Genomic DNA, 12,411 nt, shown 5'->3' on the forward strand with positions numbered 1-12,411 from the left:
TGGGTTTTCCAAGAGGAGCCCCATTTCTCACAGTACAGCAGGGGTTTCTATATTGTGTGATTATATCGGAAATTCTGTTTCAACAGCGCTGGTACTTCCACCTGCTCTAGAATGGCAGCGTCACCAAAAGAAATAAATTATTCAGTTCAAGGTATTAAGGCGGTTGAGAACATCAGAGAGGCTTATTCTTTTTGTTTGTTTTTTTCTTTTTGGGAGATAGAGAAGCTTATTTTCTTAATCACATGCTTACAAATGGGTCACTGCATATTAGGTCCAGGAAGAGAGAATGTTGTCATTAGCTTGCCCCTTAAAAATTCACCAGAAGTGAAGGGACACCATCTCTGAAATAATAAAGTCCATGGGGAAATAAAATTTGCTTTGTCAAAACTGGATTCATTCCTACCTTTGGGAGCATACTCATTCCATCAACTGGAAATGCCTAACCTGGGGAAACTGAGTCAGCATTATAAACACAAATCCCTAAGAATGGGGAGAACAAGTAAAAACTAACCAGTTAAGCAGCACCCCCCCTTTCCTTTTACATCCTCTTTGCTTTCCCTGCCTGGAGGCCAGCCAGTAGTTTCGCACCACCCACACTTGCCAGTACATTAGAGTCGATTATTTGTCTCTTTTTGTCAGCATTGAAATGAAGAGTCAGGCCCTGCCAAGGTGGCTCCACTGAGTGGGGTGATGATTTATAGATTAATTATTTTAAGGACTAAGGCAGCACAGCATGATGCCATGAAAAGAGTGCTGCATTAGGTGAAGACCTGCATTTTAGCCCTGGCTCTGATCTTTAATAGCTGTTTGACTCTGGGCAAATCACTTAACCTCTCTGGGTCTTAGTCTCCTTATCTATAAATTGAAAATAACAATAATTGATGGCTGTGGTGATCAAATCAAATGCTGGCTATGAAACTATTTTGTTAACATTGATGTACTAAACATAAAGGATTGCTATCGTTATAATATTTCTAGCACCCTGCACAATAACAACATCTCGCCAATGAGGGGCTCCCTTCTTCAGCCCCAGGACCTCAGGGCATACCCCAGAAGGGTCACAGAGAGGAAGGCCTTGAATTTGTTGCTCTTCTAATCCAGTATACAAATGTGTTCAACATTACTGTAAGGATTGGAAATGGGTCACATTATAGTTATTATTCACTAAACATTTTATTCCTTAACACTAAGGAGCTCCCAAATATTTTTTTGACCATTACCATCTCAACCATATAACTATCTGGCATATAAGGTGTAAATCACAGTTTATAGATTCTCTCCATTATCTGTGTATATGGAGGGGAGAAAACAGGATGGGTTATCCTAGAAAATTGAAAATTCTGAGGTCACATAATATTGGATGGAGTACCCTAAAGAATGAAAAAAAATCTCAAAGTTACATCATGTATAAGTCGGTTCACAGTGTTTTATTGAGACTACAAGCTGGGAGATCATTTATTCAATGCAATTTTTCTGTAGTGAATCCATGAGGTTGATAAACCATCTGTAGATACTTTTCTCTAGTACTACATTTTCATTTCATAGGTGAAAAAAAAACCCCAAAACTTCATTTCTTAAGCCAGTAGTAAAACTGAGTATCAAGGCCAGGTCCTCTTAACTTGTCCATCCAAGGATCTACCCAGGAGATCCCGTTTCTTGAACTTTGAAACCCACCTGGAAAGGTTTGACTATTTGAACTGGTTTTCACTTCTCCATTCAGTGGCATACGTAGTATTCTGTTACAGACTTGACAATCGCATAAAAACATACAAATTGTGCATGTAGACAACTCCAGCAGCTGCTACAAAACACCCGCTGAAGTCTGTGGCTATGTGTTACCAATCAAACTAATTGAACAGTGAGCACTGTTGAAGATTATTTTGTTCCTATGAAGCCATATGACTGACTTGATTGCATCTTGTTGGAATTGAGTTTGTTTGGTGGTTATACTTCCACAACTTCAAGGCTACCAAATGTTCACTACAAGTGAAGAAAATGCAACTGTTCCCGGTATCCCAGGGTGACATAGGTGCTCAAAGCAGGCCTGGCCTCTCTAGTGAGTGATGATCTCTCCCAGGATGGCAGTTGCTCGAGGGCTGATAGTGAATATTACTATATTTGGAAAGTTGGTAACATCATCCTAACGTTGGCTAATGTTCACGAAGGGATAGGCCGACAGGCAGTTTAGGTGCTGATAGGTTTTGTGTGCTGCAGAAAAGCCACTTTGGCAGAGATCTCTGGTTTACTGAGATGGATGGTGTTTGGTAAGGACTTGAAAACTGCCAAATCCTTAATTTCTTCTAGGCAACTCTCTCTGAGTACCCCAGAACAATCTCAGTACTGGTCCTTTATCTGTCTGGCCCTTAATAGGTATTCATGGCAATGCTATCATTCACTAAGTTTTCCTCTTATCATGCCTTGCCCAAGTATTGCCTTTTGTTTCAAATGGTTGTGTGTGTACCTACCTGGCCTTTCCAAAGAACCTGGGTCAACCTGGTGGACTTTATAAGCATCTCCAGGGCTTGCTGGGAGGGGAACCGGAGGGCCTCCTGACTAAACACATTTCTCTAGCCTGACTTTCTTGGTGCCTGAAATTGCTATGATTAGAGCACTTTAGCTGGCTAATGACAAAGAAAGCTCCTATTAGAATGTTCGTTTAAGGATACTAAACTATTATCAGCCATTAGCACCCTCTCTTGAATTAGTGTATCATATAAGCTAGTCAGTCACCTAGAAAAGCTTTGGAGAAATGAGACTTCAGATTAGGGAGGCTCGGCAGTTTACAGAAAAAAAAAAAAAAACATAGAAGTTTTATATCTTGTATAAAGTCAAGGCTTACCCTCAGCCTCCTCTCAAAAGCTGAAATGCTGCCTTTGTTTTGTTCCTTCCTCTGCCGCCACTCAATGAGGTTTGCGTTGTGCTCTCCGGGCAGTGAGATGTTGCATTTGCCCAGCGTGGGGTTGACTGCTCCAGCCAGGATGTGGGGCTCTGAGCTGAGGCTGATCTCCATCCCGCTGGCAAAGGTAACGCGCAGGGAGCCATCCGGGCTCACCCGATAGGTACTTTGAGTATTTTCTGTAGATGGATGAGCAAAGCAGGAAGAAGGGAAAGAAAGGGAAGAGCGAGAAGCAGGGAAAAGATAAGTTTCACTTCAGGAGGCACATGTGGTATGGGATGAGCAGCTGGGGTGCTGTGGGCCTAACTGCCTTCGGGGCTAGACCACTGCTCTGACAGGCATTCGCACTCTCTGTCCATTTGGGTCTTGTTATTTTCACAGCTGGAGTATCTTGTTTCTTGGATAAAAGGCTCCTATCTAACACTGCAGGCTGTTTTTGTTTTTTTTTTCTCTTTTTCATTTATAAAGAATTCCCTTACAAACTCCCTCTCTGACTTGTTGGATCAGCCTCTTCAGTTTGATATGCTGGGAGCTAGGATGAGACGAGTATGAAGTTCAACTCAGCAGCCTTACCACCTGGGGCCACCATCACAGTTGCTATACCTCATAAATGATAACACTGACAAAAGATGGAACTGTATCTCTTAAAGTGTCTGGCCCCACAACCCAACAATAGAATGAGGCTTTAATGACCGGGCAGAGAGAAAGCAATTTCTCTTTCTTCACGTCCCTTCTAGCTTCTAAGACATTCTTTCCTTCTTATTTTCTTCCATTACCTCTTACTTCCCTCTCTTTGAACAGCATTAGCTTTTAATTCTTTCATTTCTATTATATTCTTTTTGGTATGCATTCTAAATTGCCCTTTAACTCCATCCACATCAGCATCAAGGTAGAATGCTAAGCTTAGCTGGGGCCCAGATGCCATTTCTTTAATACTAGTTCAGACCCTTAAAGAGCTTTGCAAATCGGCAGGTGTTGAGAAATGATGGCAGAGTAAACTTGGCAGGGAGTAGACCTCGTGACTCCCCTAGAGATGTGGCCCGAAGTTGATACGGGAAATTGTAAAAGGTATGAATTTTTCTGGGTTTCAGCCTCCACAGATAAAAAAAATAGGGAGAAGAGTTCATCTTCTCAGCCAGAGGTGAATTCTATTTATTAACAATGTGCAGAGGTTTGAGGGCAGACTTTAAGGCAGGTGCTGTTATAGTCAGGTAAAGTCAGAAATAGTCTCACCTTGTTTTAAAATATAAATGGTGCTGGTTGCTGTCAAGTTGGTTGAGATGAGGACATTTTCGCGGTTGGAAGTATCCAGCTCCACTTTTGTCAGCTTCTCCAGGTCACTGTGGAAGCTGCTGACTTCTCCGGTGGGAAACGTTGCATTGGTCAGATGTCCCTCGGTGTCATACCTGAGGAATGTAACCAGTCCCAATGCTAAAGTCTTTTGGCAGTGATAATAGGCCTTTGCAAAATAAAAATCACTTGGCAGCTAATACAGTTTAACTTTGAGTGATAACAAGTATTATTAACCTTGTTCAATAAGAAGAGAAAGGTCAGAGAGATGATTAATCAAATGAAGGTATTTTTTGCAGCTTCTGAATTCTTGATGACTTCCTTGAGCTGTGCTGTTTTACAGAAAAAATATATCTAGTAATGAATCACCAGGGTGGAAAACTGATTTATGAATCATGTCCTGCTGTGTGCAATGTTGCAGGGAGGCATCCGTTTGCAATTTGGGTCGATTTCATTAGATGTGATGAATGAGGGAAACCAGTAGAGGGTGGTATTGTCAAAGGAAAAGGAGGTACAAAAGGGCCCCTCAAAGCCCAAGAAGCCAATAAACTGACTTTGCATTATGATGGGAAAATTATAATTTGCTGCTATTTAAGTTGCCAAATTTGAAATGAATGAATCATTCTCCCAACAAAATGAACAAGCACAGAGGATAATGGAAACATGTTCATTAAAACGTTCTGGAGCCCCCCTGATCTTGGTGTCACTTAATTTTATTTTTTTAATCTTTCTGGAGTATAGTGCATAATGTTTTGTAATTTGCCTATATGAGTAAGACACACAAAAAATAATTACCTGGGATAATAGGCAATAACCTATATCTAGAAATATAGTTTAGTGAGTTTACTTTTTTTTAAAAAAATCAGAGTTATTGGCAATCTCACTGTCCTCCAAATGGAAACTGCTTTCCCTGAAGGCTTTTGATGTTGAGCTGTTCTTTTATTGCCAATAGAACCATGAAAAATAAACACTTCATTAAAAGTAAAGACGTGCACTTGGAAACCCATTACTGTTTTCTTTTTAGGTTGCAAATTACAAAATATTTAAGCACCTTTATTTGCTTTTAAAATGTTAAACAATTATATTCTTTTTACCCAAAGTGAGGATAATACAGCATGGCCACAATGGTGGAGACTGAATCCCCTCCCCCCCATGGCATAGTGATATAGTGTTAATCCACTGGGTTTTAAAGAACTCAGCCTGGGTAGCTGTGTAAATTTTAAAACTTGGATCAGCCTTTGGTAGGCGTGGGGAAAGAGGCTGGGCCATAATTTATAGGACAGACCTGAACTGGACACTATACAGAATAATTCCTCAAGTTCAGTACTGTGTGTGTACACGTGTATGCACGCACACAGATTATCAGTTAAAGTGGTCATGTATATGAATAAAAATAGCCAAATAGGTCCTTTGACGTCACAGATATGCCAAGCCCAAGATTAGGGGTGTCCAACCTTTTTTTTTTTTTTTTCTCTGCCACACCCTGGAAGAAGAGTTGTCTTGGGCCACACATTAAATACACAAACACTAAAGAAAGCTGATTAGCAAAAAAAAAGAAAACAAGAAAAAGAAAAAAGGTTTGTGCATACTTTTTGTGATATCCAGCACTACAGATAAGCAAAAAAAGTTCTCACAAAATCAGCATGTAGCCTGTGGGCCGCAGGTTGGACCCCCCTGCTCTAGATGTTCAGTTGGGTGCTCCCTTTGTTTTAATGAATTTCAGTCAAAAAGATTGGAGCGTTGCTACTATGCAGCTAAGAACTTGCTATCAAAGAAAGGCCAAAAGGCACTGTTTGTGCCTGAGGTCAATGGCAAAATATTTTCCTGTGCCCAGCCTGTTTGCCTATGGCCTGCTCTGGGGTTCTGTGGTTACAAGAAGCTGGCCCCCGGGGAGAAAGGAGGACGGAAACACTTCAATGCCCAATACAGGCCCAACCTTGAAGAGGAAAACAATGTCCACCATTTATTTTCTCAAGGTACCAACCTGCTTTTTTCTGCAGGGAAGAGTTATTAGGCAGAAGACAGAAGGAAGCTGCTGTGTGCCTTCCTCATGAGGCAAACCATGTCTCCAGCAGCCTAGACTATTCAGGCAGTTCCTCTCAGCACCAGCGACTCTGCCTCATTGGTTTCCCTGTCCTGATTTCTAAGGGTTTTTCTTAATCCTTGGCAAGGTCTCTTCATCATTCCTCTAGGAAACCTGATCTAAGATGCTGTGGATGCAGGTTCCCAGTGGACTTTCTAGCTTGGGGGATGTGTCCTTCTTTCTCAGTCACATGGCCCCTTTGTTTTAAAGTAAGATTTCATATAAAGGTGGGAGCAGTGGTTGAAATCAGAGTAAGATGACAAGATCACATACCAATTGAGCCATCCATGCGCAGAGGTTACAAGGGTCAGAAGTTCCAATGAACCTGAGCAGTGGCCTGTGGATAAATCTGGTTTCCTAACCCAACCACCAAACAGCTTTTAAGCTACCTCATTGGTGCCTTTTGTCTGAGATACATTTCACATTTTATTCCCAAGAGCACAGGGACGTTGCTTCATATTCTTTTCCCATCCCTATTCCCCAAATTGACAGTAGCATGTTTAGAAAGGAAAGCTAAAGGGGCCTGGAATAGACTAATTACTCAGATAGATCTGGCTGGGAGACTGGGTGCCTGCTTCTTTTCTGGTGAAGGAGGCAACGGTGATGATGGGAATAAGGTATTTCCCACAGGCCTGTCCAACTACTGGGTAGTTATGAAGTTACATCACCTCATTTCCTTTCTGTGGCCGGGTAGGCATTTTAATTTGAAAGTGTACATTTGGTTGTAACATTATCATAAACAAAGCACCCCACCCCAAACGCACTCAAGACCCCCAGTTCAGCTAGTCACAGTCAAAGTAATCACATTTGATGGCATCTTCAACGTGGTGCCTCTTGTGTGCACTATCATATACAAGAGTCAACACGAAAGTTTTGAGATACGGGAAAGTCGAGAAACGTAAAATCTGCATGGATGGAAACAAATGAAGCCCTCCCGGCAACACTGAGAAGCTGAGCAAGGTGAAACTTGCACGGGTGAATCAGAAAGGACGCTGTTGACTGTGTTTCTTGGAAATAATGGACCATAATACAGGCTGTCTCAAAACTTTCATAGTGACACATACATATGGCCCAGGATCAAAACGTACAGGCCTCCTCTGTGGGGTAATTTCTAAAGGAAGAGCGACGGGCAGATGTACACATCAGTGGATAATTCTCACAACTTGGCAAAGATTGCTCATAATGGAGAAGAAAAAAAAAAGAGGCCTTTGATTTCCGATAGCGAGCTTGAGGTTTTTTTCCCCTATCACAGGGGAATGCATCCTTCCAGACGGAATGTCAAAGAAACAAGTTTAATCAAAATCTCTTCTGCTGTGCATTTCCCTTTGGTGCCTGTATCCTTTGGTGCGCAGAGTACCAGCCAATATGCTCTAACTGATCCCCTCAGGCCGCAGCATGGGAACAATACCCACCTCACTGCAGGCCGGGCATAGTACCCACATAACCAGGCTTGCAAACGCTGGCTGGTGAATTGTTGCCTTCACAGTCATCAGACGTAGTTTTGTTTGCTAAGAGGAGATTTGCCATCAAATTGTCCCTTCACGCCCTGATTTTATAGGGTTCCGCGGTCAGTGTCCCACAGGGTACCAACCATGAAGTCCCGAGTGCACCTGTTTTCCTCAGCACCGTGACAGGCTATGTGCATGTGCACTTGAGTTTGAGCATGTGTACCCCAGGGGAGCAAAGGAAGCACTTGTAAAGAAAACTCAGAATTCATTCTTGTTCTTGAGGGGCATGTTGTCTATTTGGGGAGATGATATTTACACATTATTAAAAATATATTTGGTCTGATATTTTCTCATAAGGAATGGCCTGCCCTTTCTTCTGAGGACAATGTAAGCCAGAGTTAAACTTTTCAGAGTAGAAACTAGAGGATCCTCCACCTTTGCTTTTAAGAAAGAAAATATTATAGATTATAGAAGGGAAATTCACTATTATTTCAAAAAGAAATCGGAAGGAGTCAGATCCTCTTTATACTTTCATGTCAGAAAACTGACTAGCCTAACAGGAATCCTTTAGGAAACACTGGATTCCCCTTTCCTCACCAATAACTTCCTTTGGATTTCTATGATTCATTTCTAAGTCCATAATGCCCTTCTATCTTCATTCATCCTTCATTCAATAACTATCAGAGTTTTGGGCTAGGGACCAGGAATACAGTGCTGAATGAAAGTTACAGTCTAATAGGGCAGATAAGACACGAATAACTCTAATAACAGATTATTCCCATGTACTTGTGTAAAGAATGAGCTGTGGAACCTCAGAAGAGGTAGAGGCCATTTCAAGCTGGGATGAGCAGAAGAGGAGGAGAAAGAACAGGAGAAGGTGGTGTTTGAATCTTGGAAGGTAAGTAGAGATTGGGGAGTGGAGGAAGTCATTCCAAACACAGGAATGGCATAAGGAAAAACACACAGATGAAATGGGATATCTACTGGGAGGACCAGCATTGCCAGAGCATAAGACTCATCTAAGAGGTTAGTGGGAGATAAACCTGGAAAGGCGTGCTGGGGGCAAAGCAGGAGGGAACTGGCATACTAAGCACTGGAGTATGCCGTCAGTAGGCGATGGAGAAGCATAGAAAGCTTTCTACTGGGAGAAGAGGGAGTGATCAAAACAGTGTTCAGTGGCAGTGAGTCTTGGAGAGGGAGATAAGGAGCAAGGAGACCTGTTAGGAGGCTGCAGCCTCAGTTTGAGCAGAAGATGGTGGCCTCTTGCCTTGATTAAATATTGTGGCTGCCTATTGTTGAGACTTGTCTTCCTCACTAGACTGTAAAGTCTCACATCTTTAGAGGGAGGACAGAATGTCTCATTCATCTTTGTATTCTCAGTGTCTGGCACAGAGTAGATTCTCACTACACTTGTTGAATTAGTGTATTATAAATAGGATGCTGCCAGTGGAAATGGAAAGAAGGGGCGGATATGAGAGTCAATGTGGTTATAAAACAGACAGAACCATCTATAGTGGTGTGGGGAGGCCACACCTGGCTGGCAGAGATGTCTTGTGCAGTTCAGATAAACTTCCCTAGCAGCCTGTGACTTCTGGGCACTCCCTGTTTTTATTCCAGTGCACATCAGCATTAGTAACAATTCTGTTTGCTCCGTTTTTAATCCTTATCATAGGCATAAAGCACAAGGGGAGGTGACCGAGCAAAGATGTGAGTCTCCATCTCTGGAGACCCGAAGGAATAGTCAACATGTCTATGTTCTTGTTTAATTGAAATCATTTGCCTGCCTTTAGTTCCCTTCCTACTCTGCGATTCTAGAAGGTACTGGAAACCTTTCCTATTTCGTTAGGATGAACTTATCATTACCTAAGCATTTCTGCATGGGAATCACATTCTATCCCCAGGCAGATATTTCACCCAGGGACATGTTTTGTTTACCTTGCCTCCCCCTTCCACCTTATCAAGGAAGAGGAAGAATCCTTCATTATCCACTCTTGATGAAACTGAGCATTTGTAAAACAGGCTAGAAAGTACCTAGAGATATTATGAAAGCTTTCCCAATTTGTCAGTGGGTGCTGTGTTTTGTTGGGGGGAGGGGCTGTGTCAACAGAATCGGAAACAGAAAATGCAAAAGACCAAGGATCAAGAGATCTTGCAAAAGTAGAGTCTCTCTGGAGTGGGAAGGCTTCCCACAAAAGGCACGGGCCAAGGAACTGTTGTTTCAGCCTGGACTGGCAGCAGTGAAAAATGTGATGTTTTGGCCTTAGTTTGGGACCTTTTCTGTTTAGTATAGCAGAAGCCTTTGCAAAGGAAATGCCAGGGACACAAGCCAGGGCATCCTACCCACTGCTGCAGCCTTGTGGGGAAAGGTAGTTTCCCTGCTGTGTGAGTTGCTGCGCCCCTCCCTCAGACCTCAGCTGCTGCAGGGTTATTACAATTAGGAGCCAACCAGCCCCTCAGGGCAGACCGCTTGTCTCATTCTGCCAGTATTCTGCCTTGACAATCACCTCCTTGTTAGCCGTTTCTCTGTGGTCAGCTTTTCCCCCTGACACTCAGGATACTTATGGGCAGTGAAGCATCAAGTACTAATACTTGGGGTGTGCAGTTTTGATCCTGGTCCAAGTCAAACGGAATTATGAAAATCAATGAACTATTTAAACAACATCACACCACATAATAAAAGCCCACAGACTGCCACTGCTCAGAATGTATTTTAAAATCCCATTTTGGTTATTCACTGCTCAGGGTCATCTGTGTCAGTTCTCTCAATACCTGCAGATGATCAAAAGCCGAATTGATAACTGGCTTGGTTACTTCTATCCAGTACTCCCCCGTCCTGCCAAATTTTGCTTCGGTTTCTCTTTTTCTCACACATCTCATCTCGAAACAGAATTTGTGTTTCCTCCTTTGCAAACAATTTGTCCCCTTGGCCATAGCCTCTCTCTAACCTCAGGGAAATACTTGAGCTCTTTTAGGAAGGTTTGGTATCAGCAGCATGGTGACCTTCCACCAATTTTACTTAGCATTGCCCTGATCCTGAGTAGAAAAACAGGTCCAAGTCTGTGTTCCCCAATTTCACAAGACCATTCAGAATTGGTGGAAGCATTGGAGGACAGACAGTGAAGAGTCATCGGATTTGGTATAGGGAAGACTGCAGGAAGAATTAGTCACATTATGAAGGTTGGAAAGTTGTTCATTCCTTTATGTACAGGCAATAAGGGACAGGGAATTTTTTAAATCAAGGGTTGCTGTATAGCACCAGAACGGATTGCTTCAGGAGGAATGGGTACCTTTTCTTCTCAATAGATGCTATTTGGCCAAGAGAGTTTCAGCCTAATTTTGAATGGAGTTAAAGAAGGGGGAGAAGGAACAAAGGGTTATTCAGCCTCCCTTTTTATCTCATGGTGCTACCATACTCTTCTTTTCTATCTACTGATGGGGAAATCTTTTAGCTTTCTAGACTTTTCACATTCTTGTAAGCTCAAATGCTCCTCATTTTTCTGGAGGGCAGTGTGGTAGCAGTGGAAAGAACACTGAAATAGAAGTTCAATATCTGACTTGAGGTCAGCCAACTACCTACGTGCATGGTCAAGTTGCTTCCTTATGAGCATTCTGGGTCTTGGTTTCCTAATTTGTAAAATGAAATCTAATACTTCTTTGTGGCCATCAAATTTCACGACCATCCGCAGGCAGATGCCTGTGTTTCTTTTCTCCTAGTGGCTCAAGATCGGTTATTCAATGATGATGCCAGTTGATACCTTGTCACTCACTGTTGGCCATATCCAATCCTGGTAACAGGACTGGTTCCGCTTACTGAATCTTGCCTACCACACAGTGCCTACATCAGTGTCACAGTGCCTGCCAGTGAAGAACAAGGGCACAAAGTACTGTGACAACAAAATTCTTTTCTCTGTTTAGCATCAATTTCCCCCTCTGTATTTATCAGTATACAATATATCAGTATTTCTATTATTTTAAGAAGCTCCTGTTTACTCCATTTCCCCTCCAGCTCTAATTTCACTGCTCCTCGGAAGAATTCTTCACTCAGTCTCCATTCTCTGTCCTCCTGGTTTTTGAATATTATAGTTGTTGTTGAGATATAATGAACATACCATAAAACTCACCATTTTAAATCGTACAATCCAATGACTTGCAGTGCACCCCCAAAGTAAGCCCCATACTCATTAGCAGTCACTCCCCACTCACTTCTCTCCTCAACTCTTGGCAACTACGAACATCCTTTCTGTCTTTATGGATGTGCCTTTTCTGGACCTTTCATATAAATGGAATCATCTGGTGTTTGCTCTTTTGTGTCTAGCTTCCTTTACTTAGCACAATGACTTTGAGGTTCATTCACATCGTAGCATGTATCAGAACTTCATTTCCTTTTTGGGTGGAATAATACCACAGTATGGATAGATCACATTTTGTTCATCCATTAATCACGTGATGGACACTGGGTTGTTTATTCTTCTTGGGTATTATGAATAATGCTGCTGTGGTCATTTATGCATCCATTCTCTCTTAAGAGAATGTTCGACTCAGGCTTTGGTCCCCATATCCTGTCACAGCACCTGTCCCTCTCAAGGTAAACAATGCTCTCCATGCTACAGTGGTGGCTACATGTCATGGTACATTTTTCCAAGTCCATAGAATTTATAAAACAAACTGAACTCTAATGTAAACTATGGGCTTTA

General features: G+C 42.2%; 1 protein-coding gene across 3 annotated transcripts in view; it reads right to left on the reverse strand.

The window, feature by feature from the left end:
- TENM1 (teneurin transmembrane protein 1) overlaps positions 1-12,411 on the reverse strand; it is a 596,275-nt gene that overhangs the window by 25,116 nt on the left and 558,748 nt on the right. For all 3 annotated transcript variants that reach the window (XM_012812797.1, XM_003801898.2, XM_003801899.2), the window contains 2 exons: positions 4,130-4,302; positions 2,840-3,075 (listed from right to left, as the gene is read on the reverse strand). In XM_012812797.1, coding sequence (XP_012668251.1) covers positions 2,840-3,075; positions 4,130-4,302 — 409 coding nt within the window. The remainder of the gene's footprint in view (positions 1-2,839; positions 3,076-4,129; positions 4,303-12,411) is intronic.

Source organism: Otolemur garnettii, unplaced genomic scaffold (assembly GCF_000181295.1).
Source record: "Otolemur garnettii isolate 467f Iridium unplaced genomic scaffold, OtoGar3 scaffold00224, whole genome shotgun sequence".
NCBI classification, from domain to species: domain Eukaryota; kingdom Metazoa; phylum Chordata; class Mammalia; order Primates; family Galagidae; genus Otolemur; species Otolemur garnettii.